This window comes from Anolis sagrei, chromosome 3 (assembly GCF_037176765.1).
Source record: "Anolis sagrei isolate rAnoSag1 chromosome 3, rAnoSag1.mat, whole genome shotgun sequence".
NCBI lineage: Eukaryota > Metazoa > Chordata > Lepidosauria > Squamata > Dactyloidae > Anolis > Anolis sagrei.
The window spans coordinates 195,539,804-195,565,958 of NC_090023.1; the positions used below are offsets into that span (position 1 = coordinate 195,539,804).

General features: G+C 39.9%; 1 protein-coding gene across 1 annotated transcript in view; it reads right to left on the reverse strand.

Moving 5' to 3' along the window:
• DOCK1 (dedicator of cytokinesis 1) overlaps positions 1-26,155 on the reverse strand; it is a 530,863-nt gene that overhangs the window by 111,060 nt on the left and 393,648 nt on the right. Inside the window, exon 33 of the mRNA XM_060768624.2 lies at positions 24,056-24,204. Within this exon, the coding sequence (XP_060624607.2) occupies positions 24,056-24,204 (149 nt within the window). The remainder of the gene's footprint in view (positions 1-24,055; positions 24,205-26,155) is intronic.

Consider the following 26,155-nt stretch of genomic DNA (forward strand, 5'->3'; position numbering starts at 1 on the left):
TCTACATTGAGACCACACAAAATGTGCAAGCTAGAATCTGCTATATTGAGGAAACTATGCATACCTTCTAAAGCAATATACTGCATCTATACTAATTTAGGTCCTGTAGCTTTAATTTAGTGATTAAACATATAATGATACTACTCAGACAGAAAATGTTGAGGAGTAAACACATAACTTTATGACAGGACAGGTATGGTAAGATGGAGTATACAAAAATCTTGTATATGTGAAGGTTGTCAATTCCAGGAATAGATTCAACAGCAGATTTTCCTGTTGCCTTGGCAGGTTATTCTGTCAAAGTTCTGGTTGACCAGGACAGTAGCCATGATCACTACTGAATGCCCTTCTTACAAAAGTGAGGCAAACCAGCTCCCTTGGTTTTCCAGGGAACTAGCTGCAATGAAATGAGACACTGCTTGCAGAAATGGTGGAAAACTTGGTGTGACTCTGATTGAACACAGGCTAAAGCCTATTTGAAGACATATTCTGTGAATGCCCCACCCTGCCATTCCTCTCCACTATTTCATCCATAATGTGTTGGCCAAGATTGCTATTTTAGATGACCAGGGATCTTTTACACACTGGTCCGTAAGAGGAAAATTCAGACCACTCAACAGTTCAATGTGAATAAATTGCCTGACATTCTGTGATAAAATTACTTGGTCACTCTGGCATGTAAGCTATAGCTAATAAAGATCCAGTTCATATCTTATTAAACTATTCAATTAATATTCACCACATATAAATAAAATCACTACAGGTTTAGACATACTTGTCACTTAAACCGAAGCTCTCTAAAAGTGGCCCGTCAAGGCAGAAAACCTCTAACTGGGCATGTAAGCAAAGTATCTTTTATGGTCCCAATCTGGCATAACAGGACGACAGCGCTATCAAGGATTATGCAATTAAATGGGACAAATAGTACAAGCAATAAAATTGTAGACCAAATCAAACCAAAACTCGCCCTAGAAGCCAAGATGGCTAAATAGAGATTGTTTTATGTTGATCATATCATGAGAAGGCACGGCTCACTAGGAAAGACAGTAATGCTTAATGATGCAGAAGGGAGTAGGAAAAGAGGATGACTACATTCTAGATGGATAGACTCAAGCTGCATTTATTTATTTATTTATTTATTGCATTGCCATGCCGCCTTTTTCAGCCCTGAGGCAACTCAAGGCGCCTTATACTGGCACAATTCAATGCCACAATGATCATAAAACAAAATTAAAAACATTTAACGAACATTATAAAAACCATGTAAAAAGCATTAAAAATATATAAACACCAGTAATTTCCTATTAGCTCATTTTCCAAAGACACTGTCAAGCCGTTCCATGTTCATTCTTTCCTGGGTTCCATGTTCATCCATTACACTGTGTTTCCAACAGCTTGTTCAAAATCCCAGCTTTTTAAATTTTTTGGCATGTCAGTAGGGAGCGTGCCAATCTAATATCCATAGCCAAGAAGTCACCAATGAAAGGCCCTGTCTCTTGTCCCCACCAGGCGTGCCTGCGACTAAGGCGGGATTGAGAGCAGAGCCTCCCCAGAAGATCTTAAATTCCTAGCTGGATCATAAGGAGAGATATGTCCGGACAGGTAGGCTGGGCTTACCCAAATAATCTGAGTACTGTGCTTTGGAGCTGCCATATACAGCACAAAGTGTCCCTGAACCCCTTTTGGTGTCCACATGGTTAGCTAGACTGAGAGCTCATAGAGATAGTTGCTCATTTCACTAGCCAAAAGCAGCTCCCTGATCAAGCCTTGCTGGCAATGTTGATTCGGAAGCGGTTACAACAAGAAATTCAGCCATGTTGCCAGCAAGGCTCTGCTAGAGAACTGTATCCAGTTGCCAGCATAGTGTTGGGTCTGTTGTTGTGTGGACACTGGATCAGGCCAGATCCAGCCCAATTCCAAAAACACTGGAATCATTCTGGAGCTCCCTGGAAATTGAGGAATAAATCCACCCCCCCCCCCACCCCCCGTTCCAGATTAATGGCTGGAAGTAGCATTTCTACGCTGAAACCAGTTGTATTTCAAGTGGACTCCTCACAGCACTTGCAAGGTGAATCTGCTTTATTTGGCTTGTGTAGACACTGTCTCAATAAAGGAAGTTATAACCTTAAGTCTGCAAATCTGATCAGGGCTGTTGACAACAGAATGGCTTTGAAGTTTTTCATTCATAGGGTAGCCATAAAGTGAAGTCAACTTGATGGCATTTAACAACAAATATTGACTCCTACTATCAGGGAAAATACCATTATCAATATCAGAGGATGCACCTGTGGTCTGCAAAAATTCCAGCTTCTCCAGCATTCAGCTATTGGTTATTTTTTATATGTATTTGCAGCAGGATTTGAATAACAGAGGGAAGTTTTCTTCAGTTGGTATACTGTCCACTCTGCTGCCTAAGTGAGCAGATATAAAATACTCCTTATTCTTGGCGCTGAGAAACTTGACAGCGACTACTTCTGGACATAGGGAAACAATCAAGATACCTTATTGCAGGGAGGGACATAAAGTTGGTTCTGTACTATGCAATTGGTAAAAAATACCTTGGAAGCGGAACCTAATCAGATATTGATCTGTCCATGACAATGACTCATAGGTCTCCCACTCACATGTCCTCTTCCCCATTTGAGTCCAAAGGATGAAATCCAGTGTCTGTTGAGCTACTGAGAGACCCTTAGCCCTGAAGTCATGAGCAGCCCCATAATGGTTGATCTCAGCTGATGCCCAAAACTATAATATTGGAGTTCTCAACACTTTTGAAACATCCTTAATAGGGTTATCAATGCAACTATTTCTAAATATCCTTGGTAAAATTGTAGCTCATGTTCACTACTTGATATTCTGGGCAACAGAGCAATTAAGTCAAGAACCAAAAATGACAGCAAAACCCAAATAACTCAAATCAGATTAGAGCCAGTTTTAAGATCTACTCTGTAATTGTGATAGTTTGAATATTATTGCATCAGCGCAAGTATGGCCAATGGAAACCTACCAGATGCTTAGAGCTTGAATGGTTCAGATATGTTAGATACCCAGAGACTGTTTGGCTCAATACTTCAGTGACTGAAAACTCAGAAGAACCGATTTGTACTACATTTTGGAAAAAAAAATGCTTATACAGTATCTGCTGATAACCTTTTGTACTTTTTAAGTGTTCAATCTGATGATGCAGAGAAGCCTCTTTGAATAATGAATGTTTAAAACTTGACCTTTTGGCTAGTGAAATCTACAATGTGGATCTCTTACTGGATCATTTCAGTAACTGCTTCCAGGTTGTGGAATTTCCTAACAAGAGAGGCTAAGCTTGCCATTCCTGATTGTCCTTTCAATGGGAAAACCTTTTTAAACAAGCCAGCTTTCAGCATATTCCTGGATGGTGAGAATGGAGCTTATAACAGACTGGTAATGTTTTTAAAAACCCAGTTGTGTTTTAAGCACCACAATCTGTTTGAGTTTTTGCATTCTCATGTTTTGTCTGTACCTGCTTTTGTCTGCGTTCACCTGTAAGACTATTTGATGTTGTGTGCCTTCAAGTTGTTTCTGAATTATGACCACTTTAAGCCAAACCTCTTGCAAGGTTTTCTATGTAAGATTTGTTCAGAAGAAGTTTACCATTGACTAACAGGGTTTTAATCTTTTTATGAGGTAGTGAGCGCAGGATATTAGATAAACAGGTGATAGATAGATGAAGAAATAATCAAGGTATCACTAAGGGACTGCTTAATGGGTGTCGATCCTCCCACGCTTTCATTGCCTTGCAGTTACTATACCCTCTGGTCCCACTCTTGCCAGAACTTTCCCTCCCAATTATCTCAGACTGATGATGAAAGAGAATGGGAATATCCTTTTCTTGTTGTAAATTGGATTAAGCTCATCCTAAAAGGTTTCAGAACACATTATCTTAAAAAATGCATTCAGATGCTGAGAGCCGACTCAGGCATTAAGGCCTTTAGGCTAGTGTGTAATGAGGTCAGAGCTTCCTTACTGGTGGCATCCACTTTTGGATATATATAAATTATCTGGATCTCTCTAGTTGGTTCCAGACTAGTGACATAAAACCTCCCAAGTTTTTACTCAACAGATTGACTCAGGGCAGCCAGCATTTTGAGCCAAATAATTCAAAATTCCTCGTACCTTCCAAACTCTTACACACACACACACACACACACACACACACACAATTAATGCAAGCTGCTTCACATACAGTTGCAGGAATTTCAGTTAATGCCTGGAGTGAAAAATAACACAGCAAAGAATGTTCAGGTGGCGCAACTGGAGATGAATCAGTAAAGCTGTTTATAATATCAGTGTACTTTTATGATTACTTTAAATTCAATTTTGTTTTAGTCTAATTTGTTCTCATTTTACCTGTATTTTAATCTTGTTAGTGGGCTCCCAGTTTTGAGAGAAAGGCAAGATATGAATATAATCGAATTATTCAATCAAAATGTAAACCATTACTGTCCATTCTAATTATTATTATTAATAATTTATTTATATCTCACCCCATCTCCCTAAAGGGACTCAGGGCAGCTTACAGGCAAAAACAAAACATATAATGCACAACAAAAATTAGTCATAATAAAAAAGCAGCACCAATATAACAAAATAACAACATATAAGGATTAACATAAAACACATCAATCAAAATGAAATAATCAATAAAAACAACAATGAATTATAATTAAAAGCGAGCTATACAAACCAAGGGTAGCGTTCTAGTCACAAAACAGATTTAAAATATAGCATTAAAATTTCAGGGTAAAGCTTCATTCTATTTTGACTACATGATGACAGATCAACCAGTCATCAAGTGATTGCACAGTCAACTACCTTGCCCTCAAGAACCAACAATTGTGTTGGTCAGGAATTTTGGATATGACATTTGGTTAATGGTTGACTCATAAATATATGGCAAAGGAAAATATGCTTGTTCAGACCTTGGTGGTAGGGTTATGTGTTTGCAAAATGTTCATTGTTTCCTGTTCTGTTTACACTGTAAGCTGTCAATGTATGTAAATAAAATGTTTTAAAAAATTACTACTAGTAGTACACAAAAAAGGAATGTATAGTCTTGGTTATGAGCCACTATATACCCAACACAATGAATGTACATTTCTACTGCTCTAGGAAGTTCAACCTAGAAGGATATTACAAAATGAAGAAAGAAGAAAGACCATCCATGAACATGGAATTAAAATGCAACAGCAAGACAAATCGTTATTTGGCCTTTTGTGCCCCCAATGAAGCAATGCAGTTCTTTAATGTAACAAATGTACTGGTTCTAGAAAAAGAAATTAAAGTAAGGGAAGGAAGAATGATCCAATCCATTGCCTTGCACTGCAAGGCAGTGGCACATCTCCTAGTTTGAGGGCATGCCAAGAAGTAGTTTAAAGCAATATAGTAAGGAAGAAAGTCACAAATCTTCACAGATCTTCTAATGAGACACAAAAACCCTGAATTGCCTTCTTTGACACTTGCTGCCGAAATTATCTGCTGGCTGATTATCTATTCGAATGAGATTGCTGGAATGTAGAAAGGAAATTTATTTGTTATAAAGGTTCTGTGACATTTTGATGACATCAAAACCATTCAATCATGGGAAACTAAAGTGCAAATTGCTTAAAGTTCTGCTTGAGGATGCTGTGCCCAGGTTGGTTTCATTGGGGAGACAAGAGGTGTCTTTTTATCTATGGTGTCTTTTTACAGAGCAGACATTGACTATTTATATTTTTTAGCCACTAATAAGGATGTTGTAGATTTGAAGCTGATCATCGACCTCATCAGAAAGCTAAGGTAAAGTGTTTCGCTTTGCCGGGCTTCTGGTGAGGAGAGAGGGAACAGTGGAGCAAATTTGTCACCCCATGTGTAGCTTCCTCTTGGGTATGCTTTCCCCATCATATGGGGAAAGCACTGATTTTGTGGGAAGGCCTCGTGCTGGCTCCATTAGAGCCAGCACAACACAGGAAGCCTCCCATGGAAGTATCTGGTGACACTTTCACCCTTGTTAGGGGCAGGGCCTCTTCTGGATATCACATAATGTTGTGTGATGTCCGGCATTGGTGTCTGTCCCCTAGATAGAATCATAGAATTAAAGAGTTGGAAGAGACCTCATGGGCCATCCAGTCCAACCCCCTGCCAAGAAGCAGGAATATTGCATTCAAATCACCCCTGACAAATGGCCATCCAGCCTCTGTTTAAAAGCTTCCAAAGAAGGAGCCTCCACCACACTCCGGGGCAGAGAGTTCCACTGCTGAACGGCTCTCACAGTCAGGAAGTTCTTCCTAATGTTCAGATGGAATCTCCTCTCTTGTAGTTTGAAGCCATTGTTGGTGTGAAACTGTCCTAAGATGCTAAAACCATCCTGTCTTATGGGGTAGCATGAATTACTGACTATAGACATGAATAGTGTATTTGTCCACATACTTTATTTAAATGGCTGACTGTAACGACAAAAGATTATTTACATAATTTGAAAATAGGCAACAAAGACATTGAAATAGTTAAAGACCTCATGCCTTAGTCACCTCTAGACTGGATTACTGCAATGTGCTCTACGTGGGGCTGCCCTTGAAAACGGCTCAGAAATTCCAATTGGTCCAACGGGCAGCAGCCAGGATGTTAACGGGGGCCCATTACAGAGAGAGGTCAACCCTCCCGTTTATTTTCCGAGCCCAATTTAAGGTGCAGGTGCTTACTTACAAAGCCCTGAACGGTTTGGGACCACCCTACCTGCGTGACCGCATCGCTGTCTACGAACCCACACGCTCACTCCGGTCATCAGGAGAGGCCCTGCTCGTGATCCCGCCCGCGTCACAGGCGCGTTTGGTGGGGACGCGAGACAGGGTCTTCTCTGTGGTGGCCCCCCGCCTCTGGAATGCCCTCCCGAAAGATCTCAGACAGGCCCCTACTTTGGCGGTTTTCAGAAAGAATCTGAAAACCTGGCTGTTCTAACGTGCCTTTTCAGATTAGGAACCCCACTACCAAACCCCAGAAGCACTTTAGTAGAGCCAAGATCACCGCTCACCGCACACTTCACTTAGATTTTAATCCCATATCCCTCCGACACTTCAGCACTTTTTAATCCTGTACCCCTACTCCGGCCGGCTCAGTTTTTAATAATGTCCTGTTGTATTGCTATTGTTTATTGTTTTCTGCTTTAACTGTTTTATTTGCTATGTACTGTATTGTTGTATTGTGTTGGGCTCCGGCCTGTTGTAAGCCGCATCGAATCCCTTGGGAGATGCTAGCGGGGTACAAATAAAGTAATAATAATAATAATAATAATAATATATCTTTGCTCAGCCATTAACTAAAATTGAGACTATAGTATAATGACTAAGACTTGGATCCCCTCCACAAAGCTGGATAAAATCGCGCATTATCTGTTTTGAACTGGAATAAATGGCAGTGTGGACTCCCATAATCCAGTTCAAGGCAGATATTGTGGGATTTTCTGGGATTTTCTGCTTTGATAGTCTGCGTTATTTGGAACTAGGTAACATTCTCAAACGTAGAGAATTTTGCACAATCACAAGTTACTTGAGATTTGGTAGTATGTGGAGTCAGTGGATAATCCGACTGCCTTCCAGGTTATATGGACATGGTTTGTTGAACAGCTTCAAGTACAGTATTCAGTAGAAACAGAACTAACAGTTCAAAGATTCAAGTCATTCCGAAAATGTATGCTGAGTAAACCAGGTCAATATGAACTACAAGTGTCGTGCTTTTGAAATGTTAAGAAAACAGCATCTAGTGAAAGAAGACATCTGCCTTGGCAGGAAATCTGGTATATTATGAAGGGCCCAGCTTAGTTAGAGTGTGGTGATGACATTGGTTGAACCATATCTCCATAATGGATAATTTATTGGACCACAATGTGCAGACAGAATTGGATGATGTTTTAACTTGGTGAATGGTTTTATATGTATTTTAACTTATATGTATTTTTACCTATTGTATTATGTATGTTGTTTAAAAATGTTTTTATTGTCTAGCATTGAATTTTTGCTGTTAGCCATTCTGAGTCCCTCCATGGAGATAGAAAAGAATGGGATACAAAAGTTCTAAATAAATAAATAAGTAAATAAATAATTTCTCTACCAGTTTAGAACCGTCATATATTCTGGTAACCAAAGACCTAAAATAAGTTGTCAGCATTCAATAGACTGAGCGATCCCCTTTTCTCATTACTTTTGAAGTAAGACAAAATAGGAAAATCAGCAGACAATGTTCTGTACTTGGGAATCTTCAGAATCCAATTGATGCTGCGCTGACCTGTAAAGTGGCTCTTCACTGGGGGACGTTTCTCTCATCAGGGACTATTTTGTTATTGGAGTAAAAACCTACGGCAATATTAATGCAAGGTCTTCACACAAATAAATGAAAACATGTTTCCCGCTTTCCAATTTTGATGGATCATTGGTGAAGATGAAAAAAGGATAAAAAGAGAGAGGGAAAAGAAAAAGAGATGTTTAGTGAGGAGCCATGGGAGACTGATACAAAAAAAAAGAAAAAGAGAGATGAAATCAAGAATTAAAAGAGAAAGGAACTAAATGCCTGTGCAGAATCGAAGAAGAAAGAGATTTGTAACATGCTTTGTTCTATTAATGGTGTAACCTATTTGCGGTTCAAACAAGAAAGAAAATTGTACTGCAGCTTCCACCACTTAGAGCAAGGTGAGGAAAGTGGGAATAGAAGTAGAAAAAATTAACCATAAGATAAGCAAAAACCAAGTGGCAATCGTATAACACTGTTTTCAGTTACTCTTGACATGGTGAATACTGATTCAACAATGTAGTTCCCTGTGTTGAATGCACACCCCTGCTGAGTGCTGGTAAGAGGTACAATTTGAGAATCTTTGGACAGGAGAGAAAGGAGGTAGCCTCGCCAGCAATCGAAAACAATCGCTCCAAAGTGGCATCTAGCAGCAGGGGTGAACAACACATAAATACAAATCATCATTTCTTTTCAAGTAACTTTTCACAACTTGAGATGCTGTCCCTTGTCAGGAGTCCTAGAGAAGTGGGGCCAGACTTTGAAATCTGGCAAGCCTGGAGAGATGAATGGGTTATGATACAAGGTACATATATAAGATAACCCCTGGGTAAGAAGTCATTCAGAGTTTTTAGGTTCAGTGTCGTCAGTACGCTGAGGACACATAACTGCATCTCTCCTTTAAATCCAATTTCAAGGAAGCTGTCTCTTTACTAAAGGAGTATATGTTGCCAGTTATGGACTGGAAAATTAATCCAGACAAAATGGGGGTGCTCCTGCTCAGTCATAAGACAGGTGAAGAAATAAGGATTCAACCTGTGCTAGATGGGCATTACAGTCCTCTTGAAATTTCAGAATTATAGTTTGGGTATACTTCTGGATTCTGAGTATTATTGCCCAGGTTTTGCTAGTGGACAGAAACATATTTAAACTGATAAATGTAGTGCAACAGCTGATTCCACTCCTCAAATCTGTCTAAGGTAACACATTTTACCTTAGGACTACATCCCATTTGGATTACTGTAGCACACTGTATATTGAGCTCTCTTTGGAAAATGCTTTAAAAAAACTTAAGTTGTCGAAGGCTTTCATGGCCGGAATCACTGGGTTGTTGTAGGTTTTTTTTCGGGCTATATGGCCTCTGAGGATGCTTGCCATAGATACATGCGAAACCTCAGGAGATAATGCCTTTAGAACATGGTCATATAGCCCGAAAAACCTACAACAACCTAAACTTGAGTTGGTTCAGGCTACAGAAATTATATGATCATTATAAAATCTTCACTTGGGCCAGGCATAATTCAAAGTTCTGCTTTTTACTTTAAAAGTGTGTTTTAAGACCAGCAGAGAAGGGCTTTTTCTCAGTCCCATTACTTTTATAACCGTGTTTGGTGAGGAAACATGCAAGAGAAGGCTCTGTGGCTGCTCTCAGTCAATGGCACATTATTCCAGGGGAAACCTGTTCTTTTTCTATCAGCAAGGGAAAAAAACCTTTTTATCTGAGCAGGTCTTTGTGTTGCAAATTATATAGAAGTAGTACGGATTAAGTAATATGTTGTATTTAATTTTATTTTTATCTATTATTTATCATTATGCTTGCAATGTGCATTAATTGTTTTAACCATGGTACTGTAATTATTTTAAACTTTCTTAAAATGTGATTTGAATTTGATCTTGTTTTAGGTTTTTGCAAGTCACTTTCGAAACATGGGCTATAACAAATAAAATACTAGTAAGTAAGGTAGGTGTGTGTGTACACACACTCATTCCATTGCGCATACTCATTGAGGTACTTTCCACAATGCTCTCCCATCTGACTTGTGGTTTTGCAGGAATTAAAATGCCAACAGGCTTAACTACCCAATGCTGCTTGGGAAATTGCCACTGATTTCAAGTAATAATCTCGTCACATTGTCTTCGGGAAGTGTTCTAGGACGCTTCCAGGACACTTCCTCAACGGAGCCCATCATACGATACAAGGCTACTTCCAGTGGGGCTTTGTACAGGAAGCATCCTGGAAGTATCCTAGAACAGTGCCCAGAGAAGATGGGAGGCTTCCCGTGTTCTCGTAAGATAGAATAGAGACAGTGCGGGGCAGAAGCCGAAAGCCACTCTTCCCTCCATGGGGTGGGGAAGAGGGCGATGCAGAGCGCGAGGTGATTGGTTCTCACAATGCCCACCAGATTTGCTCCACTGTCCAATGAATGCCCCCCATTGTTCCCTGGATTTAAGACTTCAATGTGATGAGGTCTTAAGTCTGCCAGGGCTTGGGGGGTGGGGAAGGCATCGGATGAGCCCTGAAGTAAATATTTACCCTTCCCTGCCTGAAAGCTTCTTACATACTTGCTTTGTAACATCTGTTGCGATTGTGCAAGGTCAACAATAAATAAATTACGTTTTAATAAAATAAATGAGCTTTCAGAACATTTATGCACAATGCTCCTATCAGACCCATTCCCTTTCCCCAAAATAACATATGTGCTCTGTCCGTTGTATAGGTAATGAGTGGGACATGGGGCACGCCTTCCTTGGTGCATCAACATTTTTTTTCTCTTTCCAACATGCCAGCTTGGCAGAACAGAAGACAAGGAGCGCAGGGAAACGGAAAATGATTTCCAACCAAAGCTTCAGCCAAATAATAGGGACCTGAATGATGGAATGGTAGGGCAGGCTCCCTGGTTTTTGCCAGAGAAAAAAGAAAGGAAGAAAGAGCTCCCCAGTTGAACCAGTACAACAGAAAACATATCACCTCCAAGAATAAAAGAAATTAAGCAGGAGACACGCATTTACAATCTATGGGGATGAAAGGTATCATTCACTCACTCACACACACACACACACACACACACACAGAATTCTGTCAACCAATACATTCCTTTCAAACATACTGAATGATGTTTTCACATGGACGGTACCGCATCTATAGTAGTGAATACATTTTAGAATGAAATACCGCACTTCCAAGGTTTCTGCTACTGCGCTACTAGCACAATATATTCTCAAGAAAATGAAAACATGAAGCAGAGATATGAAGAATGTATACAAAAAAGGTGACAACTACTGCACTATAAGCTGAACATTTGCACATACTATCCACTTCCAGGCCTCTGGAATTATGATTTTACATTGACATTCTTCCTGCATGCCCCACTGCTTATAAACTGTGTTTCCTGACAAAAACGTTTTGCTTTATGCAGCAATAGATTTTTCAAATAAGGAATATAATTTGGGCCATTTAAATGCTCCGAAGGAAGACAGTATAAAGCTCAAAACTTGCCCTCTGCTCAAATGGGAAAAAAACCCACAATCATAGTAAAGATATGGTGCCCTTAAGAGCCCCAGGGACTAGTAGGCAATTGTGAAAAACAAGATAAAAATATTTAATGAGGCTAAGAAAACGGTAGAATTGAGAGTGAGGGAAAGAAAGAAAAATATTTCACTTAACTACTTGCAAACTAAAAAGATGAATTTCAACAGAGAGAAATGTATGGTATCCAGGCAATAAAAATAAAATGTATAGGATGGGTGACACCTGACTTGGAGACAGTATAAGTGCAAGGGATCTAGGCATCCATAGACCACAAGTTGAACATGAATGTGATGGGGTAGGTAAATAAGCCAATGTGATTCTAGGCTGCAGCAACAGGAGTATAATGTCAAGATCGAGGAAAACATAGTCTCACACTATTCTGCTTTGGTTGGACGTCACCTGTTCTGGAGATCGAGTTCTGGACATCACAATGAAAGATATTGACAAGCTGGAACATGTCCAGAGAACAATGACCAAAATGATCAAAGGTTTGGAAACCATGCCCCGTAAGGAACGGCTGAACGGACTGGATATGTTTAGCTTAGAGCAGTGTTTCTCAATCTTCTTAATGCTGCGACCCCTTAATGCAGTTCCTCATGTTGTGGTGACCCCCAACCATAAAAATTATTTTCGTTGCTACTTCATAAGTATAATTTTGCTACTGTTATGAATCGTAATGTACATATCTGATAAGCAGGATGTGTTTTCATTCACTGGACCAAATTTGGCACAAATACTCGATATGCCCAAACTGAAATACTGGTGGGGTTGGGTGGGGGTGAGATATTGATTTTTGTCATTTGGGAGTTGTCGTTACTGGAATGTATAGTTCACCTACAATCAAAGAGCATTCTGAGCTTGCCCACCTGCCTTGGAGCTGGTTTTGGATTGCAGTTTGAGCAGTCTCTGAAAGGTTCACCACCACTGCTATATATGAACACCCATGTAAGATGATGATTAGAAAGTTTCTCTCCACTCATTGTGACAATCAGGATTCGTGTGTGATGATGGGATAGGGTAGCCATAACATAAGGCAAAGTGAAACAGCTGCCACAGGCAGTCTGCTGTCATGAATGGGCATTAAAGTTGTTATTTCTTTACTTGATTATTGTACAGATTGTTTCAAAAAGATTGACCTGATTTGGAATTTGGTGTCGCCCATAGGAGGCACACAGAGCCTGTACAAAAGGATTAATAAAATATGATAACTTACACCATTTGTAACTTTTTGTGTAATTGTAACATGTTGTAATCATGAAATATACTGCTTTGAAATTGGGTCAATCGTTTTGAAAATACTGTATTTTTGCAGTTTTCTGATAAGTGTATATTTATTTATATATCGTATCAGACGCAAACCAAGGTTATAGTTGTAATGTATTTAAAAACACGAAGTTTAGAAAATTCTTTTACAAGTAAAAGAATTTTCTTATTTTTTAATTCTATCATAAAATTAATTAAAAAAATAAAAACACAGTTTAAAGATTTGGCATTATATTAAATGTCCTTTGACCAGTAGCTGGCCACTTGGAGTGCCTCTGGTGCTGCTATAGGAGGTCTTCCATTGTGCATGTGGCAGGGCTCAGACTGCATTGTAGTAGATGGTCTGTGGTTGGCCCGTCTCCACATTCGCATGTCATGAACTCCACTTTGTGGCCCCATTTCTTAAAGTTGGCTCTGCATCTCATGGTGACAGAATGCAGTCTGTTCAGCGCTTTCCAAGTCACTCAGTCTTCTGTGTGCTCAGGAGGGAGTCCTGCATTCAGTATCAGCATAGCTTGAGGTTCTGGGCTTTTGCCTGCCACTTTTGGACTCTCGCTTGCTGAGATGTTCCTGCGAGTATCTTAGAAAACTAATTCTTGATTTAAGGAATTGGCATGCTGGCTGATATCTGAACAGAGGATGAGCCAAAGATGTCACTGCATTGGTCCTTTAATTATTGGCTGCTACTTCCCATTAAATATATAAGGGTCTAGCTTTAAACAAGCCAGGATTCTCTCCTCCTTCCACAATATCATAGGCCTAGTACTTAAGATTTATTTACTTGCTACTATCAGACAGTGATATCCAAGTTTTTATGTGTTAGATGTTTAAAAGAAGATAAAATAAACAGAATAAACACTATCAGGCTAGCATTAAATATGTAAAAGAGAGTATTTCAAAAAAGGGTATTTCAAACTCAGCCACACATTAAAATAGTAGGCAACTACATGATGGTTGTCATGCCATTTGTTTTCCTTTCCTATTACTCACCACTAGTGGCAGGTCAATAACTCTTGTATTTGATCATGGCTAGATGTTATTATAGTGTAGCTTACAAAAAATCATTATGCTCCATAATGTGATTCCAAAGGATGTGTAAAAACCTTGCCTTTCTGAGAGCTGTGTATCTTAGTAGTGTTGAAGGGCTTTTTTCCCCGTGTGCCAGTGATTTTCAATTTATTTTGCAAATAAAAGAACTCCATCAAAAATGATTCACAAGTATACAAATGCTGTCGCCGGTGTGTCAGCCAATAATCACTGCTGTGACTGAGGGGAGTATTTGTCACAGTCCACATTGGTTTTGCTATACTTATCCTCTGTTTACAGAACCAGAAAGAAGACATTCAGCAGAATGAAATCCACATTAGAAATTCATGTCACCACCTCTTCAGAGGAAGGTAAGATGCTAGCATCTCTAATCCTTTTAAGTCTATCTGATTCATCAAAGTCTGCTAATTATGTGATACGTTTAACTACAGACAGCTGGATGTCACTATTGTTAAAAAGATGGGATTTACATAATCATTTTAAAGCTAGTCTGCATTAGTAGAACTCTAGGACCACTGCTCTTCAGCACCCCAGTATCTGCCCCAGTTGCCTTGACATTTAGGCTTCAATCCTATACATTCATACCTGGGATTAAACCCCATTAAACGCAACTGGATTTACTTCTCAGTAGATATGGAGAGGTTGGCACCAGTAAGCTCCTAAATGTTTTATGATGCTTCCAGAAACAGCATTATGTGCTGCAAGTGACAATTATTAATTTTCAAGTCCTGGGAAGAAACAAAAGTTAAAACATCCACTGACAACTAGATAAGACAGTGCTGCCTTGTTGATATTATAATTTAATGTCAGCCCCCAGAATTGAATAAAAAGATTCTCTGTTCCTTCTTGCCGACAGTCTCAAATCAATTACCTGGCTTTTCATAACGGAATTCTAGCCAGAGGTGCTTTATTTGCATCAGTAGTTTTGTGTTAGCCATCATGTGTATTATCCATGTGTTTATTTTACAGCCATGTGAGATCCCCCCCCCCCCGCCCTTTTTTTTGGAGCTCTAGAAACAAGCCATGTTTACTTCTTCTGGCATAGGATGGATATAGAAATAGAGGCTGGAAGTTGTTGATACAAGGAGTTCCACAACAATTTTAATCAGTGTCAAATTCTTTAATGGTGCTCTTGGTATGCCTTCTACTATTAGCAAGCATAAAACAAATAAAAAGTTCCCCCCGCATCCATGACACACAGTTATTATTTTAAAAATATTATTAAATATTCAAAAACGTATGAGACAAATTTACTATATCAGTTATGATGGTGCAATGTAAACTCTGTGTACTGCAGGATTTCTCAACCTGGGGTTTGGGACCCCTGGGGAAGGGGTCGCGAGAGGGTGTCAGAGAAGTCACCAAAGACCATCAGAAAACACAGTATTTTATGTGTGGGAAGTTTGGCCCATTTTGATCATTGGTGGGGTTCAGAATGCTCTTTGATTGTAGGTGAACTATAATTCCCAGCAACTACAACTCCTAAATATCAAGGTCTATTTTCCCCAAACTCCACCAGTGTACACAATTGGACCTATTGAGTATTCGTGCCACGTTTGGTCCAGATCCATCATTGTTTGAGTCCACAAAGCTCTCTCGATGTAGGTGAACTCAACTCCAAAACTCAAGGTCAATGCCCACAAAACCCTTCCAGTATTTTCTGTAGGTTATGGGAGTTCTGTATGCCAAGTTTGGTTCAAGTCCTTCGTTGGTGGAGTTCAGAATGCTCTTTGTTTTTAGGTGAACTATAAACCCCAGCAAAAAACACCCCCCCCCCAACCCCACCAGTATTCAAATTTGGGCATATGGGGTATTTGTGCCAAATTTGGTCCAGTGAATGAAAATACATCCTGTATAACAGATATTTACATTACGATTCATAACAATAGCAAAATTACTGTTATGAAGGAGCAACAAAAATAATTTTATGGCTGGCTGGGAGTCACCACAATATGAAGAACTGTATTAAGGGGTCACAGCTTTGGAAGGTTGAGAAACACTGGTATCCTGGAACCTGATCAGGACTGCCATATCAAAACAGATTTGGGAATGAGCACAGTGCCATTAAGACATTGGTGCCAAAGTATGTTAATTGACATTTAACAGATGTAGCAGATATCTGAAGCAGAGGAAACCAACATATAGCAGCCAGGCTCTGTAAACTGGGGGAATACTCCAGAATACTCAAAAAGCCATTCATTCCCCAAACACGTGTGGAGGCATTCCACTAAGTTCAAGGTATGGTCAAAACCACAAGGCCTGCCATAGCAGAACTTCAAACACATGAATCCCTCCACTTTTCTGCTGTGAGTATTGGAAACCTAAACATGAAAGTAAATTCACTCCTACATTTGTGTTCCTATAAAAATGCCAAGTGATTTCATGCACTAGCCTTTCTGCAGGTAACTGGCTCTAAAACTCACATTACTCTTCATAGATACTATAATGAGGTCTCACACCTATGCTAAAAAGCATCTTAAGCCTCTCTTTGAACTATATAATACCATTACATGGCCTATCTGAGCTATGGAATAGTGAACCAAGGAGGTACTTCCAACACATCTCCTTTGATGGCAAGTGTCACATTTTCAACATGTTGGGAATAAACAACAGGGAAAGACTTGGAGCACTTTAGGATACTTCTCCGGCCATTGATGATACAGATTAACATCCTCCAACATTTCACAGATGAAAATTAGGGCATATGTGGTCATCCAACATCAGAGTGGAGTCAAGATAAAGAAGGAAAAACTAGAAGAGGCTGCATCAGTTTGCTTTTGCACATGTCAACAGGTGAAGGCTTCACTTCACCCTCTGCTCTACTCTTCTCTGGTGAAATAATTAAGGGCCCTTCCAGATAGGCTCTGTATCTCAGGATCTGATACCAGGTTTTCTGCATTACACTGGATTATAATCTGGGATAAACAGAAAACCTGGGATCAGATCCTGGGATATAGGGCCTGTCTGGAAAGGTGCTAAGTGTAAACTATTTTTACACTTTGAAATCAGTTTGCAACAACTGAAATAAGTTTACAAGGACAAAGAAGAAAAGTCGGAAGTGGAGACCAAAACTAAGATATTTTAAGAGCAGAGGTTTAATCAGTATTTCCCTTGCCAAAGCAGTCGGAGAGTATGGAATAATGAACTTGATAGTCAGATACAACAGACTGATTTTAGGTACCTGCTCTCAGGATCTATTGCGAACTCTTGGTTTTATGTATAGTTTGGGCTAGGGTGAGCAACCAGATCGTTCCACAACATGGACTAATCTTTTCTTCCAGCCTTCTTAGACTGAGGGAGTATAGACCATTGAGAGGGAGTATAGACCATTATTTTCCTCCAATGTACCAGTGATTGGAGCTAAATGTGTGCCCATTGGTGCAACTCTTTCTTTTCGATCAGCCCAGGGCCCATCTCTTGGAGTAGTACTGTCCTATCACCAGGTTTTGAACTGCCTCACCCCATCCAGGTTTGCCATCTGAACCACGTTAGCTGGGGAACTCTGGGAACTAGTACACAACAAATAACTTTTCCAAGCTCTTGGCCTTCCTGAACTAGATAAAGCTTAAGCTTTTCTATTTTCTATTTTTCTGTCTTTGGCTTATGAGTTTGTTTCACAACTCTGGCTCTGACCTGACTTCATAGCAATAACTGCCCAGCATAATTTCTGACTGTACTCCAGCAGCAACAACTTGCAGAGATTTAGGATTAATGACAAGAACCTTTTGACCAAAAGGGTATACATATGTGTGAACAATGTATTTTGTAGCACAATGATGCATTAGAATGCAGGGCTTCTTAAATTTTTCCCACACGTGACACCTTTTTGCCCAAGTAATTTTTATGTGACCCCTGAGTATATAGGCAAATAAAATAGGTATACAAACCAAACATTTCCTAATAATAAATCATACATTTATTTTAAAACAATTCTTTGATATACATATACTTTTAGGATTTGTTAAAGATAGAAGTCAATTTGCATTCTAATAAGGTTATTTATTTTTATGTAAAGAATTAGATCTTGGCTGAATATGCGATACTACAGGACACAGAGCATCTTCAACAATGTTCATGCCATGTTGGCATGCATGATTTGTAGCCTCAAGTGGCAAAATATACTTTACTGGCTCTCCTTTTTCCTGAATTAAGGGACTACAACGAGATGCTTTGAGGATCTATACCTCCAATTTTTAAAGGATCCCAATTTGCAGAGTGGGCCATGTACCTGAAATGGATGCATGCCCACCTTCCTCTTGTTCCCATCATGGTCTGTTTATATACAGGTATGCAATTCATATCCTTTCTTTCACCCCACCAAAACAAATGGGTGGTATTACTTCTGTCTTACCTGTGCAGGTGGCAGGGAAATTCTTCTTGAAGTTTTAATGGCAGATTACTGACACTTTTTATTTGAAATGAGATTACGGTTTATGAACCCAGTGTACGTTTTGGAATCAAAATTTCAAGGGAAGCTGAAAAAATAACCATCAAGCAAAGGCAACATTTGCAAGGCTTGCTAAATAAGGCAAACTGACCACCCTTTTTTATGAAGCAGGCTGAAGCTTTTGCTGCATGTTGTCGCTAATGGATTCATGCAAATTTCTAAATCAGCCACTAGGTGGCAAGCTACACTGATTTTTCATGACCCCCACATTCATTTAGTGGAACCCCAAATGGGTCTGCCTCCTGTTACACCCCAGTCGTGGGACACCTTTTCACCCAAGTGCCAAACAGAGGAGAAAGGATCCACTAAGTAAAGTTTATTAAGTATAAAATAAATGACAGAAAAAGGCACACTAAAAAGTATAATAAAAAATCCAAAAGGCAAAACCAGTTAATTCACGTGTACTGAACAAAGGTATGAAGCAATTCCAGGAGACTACTCCCAAGGATTCAGCTACTTGGCAGTTCTCTTAAAACCATTGCAAGAAACATGGCAAAAAATCATATACTTGAAGAAAGTTGTGAGAAGGACTTGAAAACAGGGACACGATCTAATCTAGAACCAAAAGCCATGAAGATATGAACAGTGATCCAAAAATCCAATGATCCAACTTTTAATGGCAGATGACTGACATTTTTATTTGAAATGAGATTATGGTTTATGAACCCAGTGTAGAACAATGATCCAAAAATCCAGGAACTTGAAACTTGAAAAACAGGGATAACATGACAGAATGCAAAATCCAGGAACATGAAACAGGAATTACATGAAGAGAACCCAAAAATCCATGAACTGGAATACATGAACTAAAGGCAGAATACTTGAGAGATGTTCACACTTAGAAAGCAACGTTGTTCTCACAACAAGGCTGCCTGGAAAGGACCCACTTAAAGCCTTAATTTCCACCCATGACTTCTTGCACACCTGCTCCGCTTTTGCTTATCCTAAAGCCGCTGGGAAAATCTAACCTGCCTTTGTTTTATACCCTCTTGCCTATATCTCAACCCTTCTGATCTCGCAAACTCGTCCTCCTCCACATTCCTTCCAGGAGTAAAATCTGACAGATTCTTTAGCTTTTTCTGACATCCTGAGAACCAGCAGACAATTCATTAACACATCTTTCCAGGCCACTTCCACCCCACACAGCTGAAGAACCCCACCAAATCCCCTTCCTCATCCTGTGAGCCCTCAGAATAATCACAAACCACAACACCACCCACGGTTTTAAAAAGCTTTGAATTACTGCAGCTGATTCTGTAGGTGTCTACATCTGGATTTGTCCTGAGATTTTGGTTTCTTTTTATTTATTTATTTATTTTATTTATTTATTATTTGCATTTATTGACCGCCCCTCTCAGCCCGAGGGCGACTCGGGGCGGTGAACAACAACAGAAAGAAACAGTGTACAATAAGTTAAGACAACACAAACCAGACAATACAAACATAACATATACTTATTCTAAAAATCCGCTCGTCTAGTCCTGGGGTCATAGTCAAAATTCATAGTCCTAGTCCATTCCAGAGTCGTTCAAGATACACTCAGTTGAAGGCCTGCTCGAAGAGCCATGTTTTCAGGCCCCTACGAAAGGCCATCAAAGAGGGCGCCTGCCTAACTTCAGCAGGGAGGGTGTTCCACAGCCGGGGGGCCACCACTGAGAAGGCCCGCTCTCTCGTCCCCGCCAGACGTGCCTGTGAGGCAGGCGGGACCGAGAGAAGGGCCTCCCCGGATGATCTCAAGGCCCTCGTGGGCTCATAGGCCGAGATGCGGTCTGCAAGGTATTTTGGGCCGGAACCTATCCTACCTTTGCTACAGAACATTCCAGCTGTGCTAATATGATGTAACATATGGACCCTCAAGCTGCCTTCTGACATATGGCAACCCCATGGATTTCGCAGAATGTTCTTAAGCAAGGAATACTAATTGGAGGTGGTTTCATTATTTTCCTCTGAAGATAGCTTACAACACCTGGTATTCCTTGGTGGTCTCCCTTCTAACTGCTAACCAGGCCGAACCCGGTTTAACTGCCAAGATCAGGCAGAACCGAGTGCCTTCAGGGTATTTAGACATCTGTTTGTGTTACTCTCACAAAGTATTCTATGCATTGTCTTTTATTAAAACAGTTCATATGCAGACTTTTAACCTTCACTGTCATTGTGAAAAAGCAGAGTTAACAGAAAGTCATGTGTGGAACACAGAAAGTTAATTCTTTCAGACAGGGCTTTAACTATCCAATATTTACCCAGCCAAGGATTACAGGGAGGGTATTGATTAAAGCGGTCAAGCTCCCAGTACAACTGTAAAGAGCACGGCAATGATGTCAAACATCTCCATTCCATGTGTTAAAGTATATTCGTATGCTAGGATTAGGACAAGGAAAGATGGTCAGTATTCTCCATGGTCCTATAATATCTTAAGGTACACAACTGAAGTAATAGTCCTCAGAGTGACAAAGGTTCAAATTGCTACTGGGAGACACTCAGCCAATCATCTGGACATCCTACCTCACAAGATCCTTGTGAAGATAAAATGAGTTTCTGTATAAGAACTGAGTCCTGTGAACATCATCCTGAGCTCTTTGGAAGAAATATAAGAACTGGAAACAACACTAGATGGTGCCTGAAGTGATGGAATAACAATAAAGGATGATGTTCAAAGGAGGAAAGAATGGAATTACAACCTGCCCTCCATATTTGCAAGTTTCATCTTTGCAGATCTGGTTATTCGGCGATTTTATTAATATGGTGTCTCTGGCGATATGGCTAACTTCTGGCAAAACTGATCATAGAGCATACTGGAGAACCTAGAGATTTCTAGACAGATGTTCTCTCAGATTTAAAAAAAAATGGTTTTTTGGATGCACAGTTTTTCGACTGATGCAGCAATTCTGTGCCCTAACCAGAGAGAACGTGGAGGGCTGATTGTATTTCACAAAATTACTAAGTTTTGTGTTTACTTTCAAAGAATGCACTGAAAAGATAACCAAAGAAAGTGCAGAGATGCACCTGTAAGATAAGGAGGGTACATTGAGGTTCAGACTATCCCTTAATGTGACCAGACTTTAATTTCCATCACCTCTCTAATTTTATGCATTTTGACCTTGGAATGGTCTTAGACCTTGAACTCTGGATGGCATGTTTTTAACACTGAATGTATTATAACCATTTTAAATATGTTGTAATTTTAAACTATTTTTAGGTGGGTTGCTGTAGGTTTTTCGGGCTATATGGCCATGTTCCAGAAGAATTCTTTCCTGATGTTTCGCCTGCATCTATGGCAAACATCCTCAGAGGTTGTGAGGTATTTTTAGGTGAATTTGTTCTTTTGAGGCACTCTGTATGTGCCATTGTAAGCCGCCCTGAGTCCCCCTGCTGGGTAGAGAAAGGCGAGGTATAAAGATGGCAAATAAATAAATAAATATTCTTAGAAATCCTGCTATATAACAAGGAAAATGCCCAATGCATCTACTAAGTTATTGCTGCTTGTGGCTGTTATTCTGCTTGACAGAAGTAGTGTCAAGTTTCTTTTTTTTTTTAAAGGAAGGCAATTCTCATGATAGAAAATCTTTACTCACAGAGAAATTACCCATATCAGTACTAAAGCTAGGTTCATGCAATCCATTTTCCAAGAGACGTTATCTCAAGGTCATAATAGTGTGATAAAACCCATATGCACCCATGTGAAAATCATCCATTACAAAGTAAGACTGCATTTGATGTGGGTGTGCCACACATCAGATGCACTTGGGAAAAACCACAGGAGTATGGGAAGAACATGCATTTCATTAATGGTTGAACTAAACCTTGTGGTAGCATTCGCCAGTAAAAAAGAAAAAAAATCATATAAATGTCTACTTTATGGCAATGCTACACACTTAGTTTTGAGTAGTTCTATAGAAGATCTTATAGCTCATTCTCTTTAAAAAAAGCTATAGTCAAGGGTACTGAAATGAGAGCATTATTGATTTAATACTTGTTTGCAGAGGATGACACTATAGTTTGTCATGACCTGGAATCAAAGAGCTGACAAATATCTATATTCTTCCCTCATACATTATAGTTCTCTATAAATTTCTGTAGAAGGGACCTCAATTAGACTTTTTGATATGACTAATAAGATTAGATAACTGTTTAAAAAAGAGCCTAGCAATTTATGTCTAATTTCTATTTACATTGAAAATACAAGCTTTGAAAAGATTGCTGTAGAAAGAGACGAAGCTGCTAAGGGGAAATAAACACATTTTGTATTTATAATGCCAGAAATCCACTCTTTTAACTTTCTAGGTAAGGCTGCAAAAGGTCCAGCTTGAAAACCACAGAAAAATCAATGATATGGCTACTAGGCTTGTGGATTTTGGTTGAACGTCAATCCATTTCTGTTGCCCAAATTTTGGGAGGCCCCCACATCTGTTTTCGTGCAACTCGTAAAAACAGGTGCACCACTGAACTGTCATTTTTGGTTCTCCTCCAAAAATGCAGCTGGATCTGGCTCACTGGTGGCAATGAGGGAGAATTCCCCTCTCCTTCCCGTCATTTTAGGCAATGGCATCACTTGTCTTTATATCCTTCATTAACATCTGGATTAAAAACATCAAAGTTAAAATACCACTCTTTCTGCGATCCTTTCCCCTTGATCTGCAGAGGAGACCTGAGTTTAAAGAAAGGGCTTAAGATACCACTCTTTCTGTGATGCTTTCCCCTAGGTCTGAAGAAGATCTGGATTTAAAGAAATGGCCTAAGATACCACTCTTCCTGTGATGCTTGCCCCTCGGTCTACAGAAGAGACCTGGTTTCAAAGAAAGGGCTTAAGATAACCACTCTTCCTGTGATGCTTGCCCCTCGGTCTGCAGAGGAGAGCTGGGTTTAAAGAAAGGTCTTAAGATACCAGTCTTTCTGTTATGCTTTCTCCTTGGTCGGCAGAGGAGACCTGGGTTTAAAGACACACACTCTCTTCCAGGATGCAGCTTTTTCCTGTCACATGCTTTTCCTTCTATCGGCTGCCTCCCTCCGGCACTCCACCAAAAAAAGGCGAAGCAGCCAGTATTTGACAGCTACAGTTCCGTTTTGGCCAACCCCCCCCCCAAAAAAACAAAAACAAAACATGGCAGCTGCCCCCTTGCTTTTACGGCTACCAACCAAGCTGAACAAGCAAGTCTAATGGTTACCCAGAGGGTACTTCCCTATCCCCATGTTAACGATGGGTTGATAAATAGAGATGCCTAGAAATGTGATTCGTCAAGTCCTGTTAGCAGAATTAGGGGACAGACATCACTCTCCTGAGATGACTTCCATCTCTGCAATAACAGGGAAAATGCTGGCACCATTTCTCCTCCGTCATTTCACTCCGTTCCTACTGGACATTGTTTCCCAATCATATACGTTGGCTGCCTAGGCCTATGATAATCATATGACATAATCCTGCCTTTTCACAGCGCATTGAAAAAAGCACATAGGTAATGTATAATCCAATCTGTTCTTACCATCTGAAAACTTCTGGTAGAATGAAATTCACACTGCATCATGTCAAAAAAGATAGGGATGGTAGCTTTTCTAAGTTCTGTTTCAGGGATCAGAGTCATTTCTAACATTGGCCCCACCATCTCAGGAATGAATTTGATTTTATGCTGGCCTGTAGGAACAAAACAAAAGGACATCTCAATTTGGCAGAAAGGGTCTTAATTAATGACAAGAGTCAACAGATTTTAGATTATGAAAGTTCCTGTAAGAAAAGGGCTGGTTAGCCGGGTGCCTGTTGTCCTTAGCAGCAGGCTGCACTGTCTCATTCATATTTTTTTTTCACAGCCCAGAGATGAATGTCATTTAAAGACACGTTAAATTTGAATATCCTCCCCTTTAAACTTTTAGATAACTTGCTCTTTAATGACCTTAAAAATGTTGCACAAAGGCTTACTTGCATCTGACAGATTATTACTACTACTACTATTACTATCATCATCATCATCATTTATACCCTGCCTTCTACTCAAAACTAAGAGTCAGGGTAGCTTACAAATTAAAACAAATGTGACATAATTTTAAAAAAAATCAAAGGCTAGATATTAAAATAGGATCAATCTGTTGCTAACACTAACAGCAAATTGAAACATAAAATGAAAATGTTAAAAAGTAGTTGAAAACAGCACAATTAAAACAGTACAGTGTGTTAAAAGGGCTTCCTTAGAAAAGAAACTCCAACAAAAGATTGTCAGAAAAAAAGCTTGTGTTTTGATGAAACAACAGCAAGAAGGTGGGTATTCCAGGACCTCATCACACGGGATTAAAATAGGTGGCATGCACCAATTTAGCCCTGGTCACCCATGGAGCAGGCCGGCTCCCATCAGACACCACCTTGCTGGCTCCATGCGTGAAGGATGGCGGAGCCACTGTGTGCTGTGGCTTCCCATGTTGCCATTGACTTTAATAGGGAGAAGCCGCATGCTCCAAGTGTGCACCATGCTTCCCCCATGGGATTAGCTGCTGGAGGAGCCGAGCGATATGGGGCATGAGGTGGTGGCTTCCCCATGCTCCCCAACGAATCGGAGCCACATGGAACATTTTTTGTGTCTGTGTGACAAGGTCGTTAGTCATCTTACCAAATGCTACCACTGAAAAGGCATACCCATTAATTCACACTATCTCCAGATACCTCAATATGGCAATCCCAGTTAACTTACTCTATAAATGTTAAAATTGCCCAGTTTCTCTCTTCTCCTCCCACATTCCTCCTTTGTCCACAATTTACTTTGGTTGGTGTAAATTGAGTTCAACAGCCTCATGATACTAGAGCATGAATCCACTTTAAATCTGGCTTCTGCCCCCACAGAATCTGGGATTTGTAATTTAGTGAGGCCGAGAACCTTTCTGGCAGAGTGGTTTAAAGGCTCCTCCCTAAACTACAAGCCCCAGAATGCTGCAGGAGGCAGAAACTCGATTTAAAGTGGACCCATACTCTAGTGTGATGAGACTGCAAAATGCATTAAAATTAACTCAGGGATCTGTGGGGATGAGACATGGGGGAGAAATCTTGCTCCATCTTGTGGGTTCTTCCTCATTAAGAACTGTTGCTATCTTGACCATACCCCATTGCTGTTTGGCCAAACACGTTCCAGTTTTCAGGTGTGAAATGTTAAAGAATATGTTAATCAGATTGAATAAAGGCTTCTTAAATATGGAGGAACGGTGTCAGACAGTCTGATCAAAGGGCCAGGGCTAAATACAGGGATGAACTGGGATATTAAATCCCAGGATTTCATCCTCACATTTCCGCCAAACCCATGCTTCCCTTAAAAGATTCAGACTTTACATTAAGGTCTGGATCTTTCTAGGTGTCAAATTTATCCAGCGTAAACTGGAAAATCCCAGTTTGCTCTGGATTAATTCGAGTTTACGTGAGATGCCATTTGGACACCTCAGGTAAACCTGGGTCAGGTCCCGCATTTTTTAACAGTTAGCACATTCAGTGATACTCTACGTGTAACAAAACATTGCTCTTAAGAACATAGAAATGCTATAACGATTTATTTCCATTTTATTGTTATGTTGTGTTTCTCCCCGCTATACTTGGAAAACTGTCAGAGCGA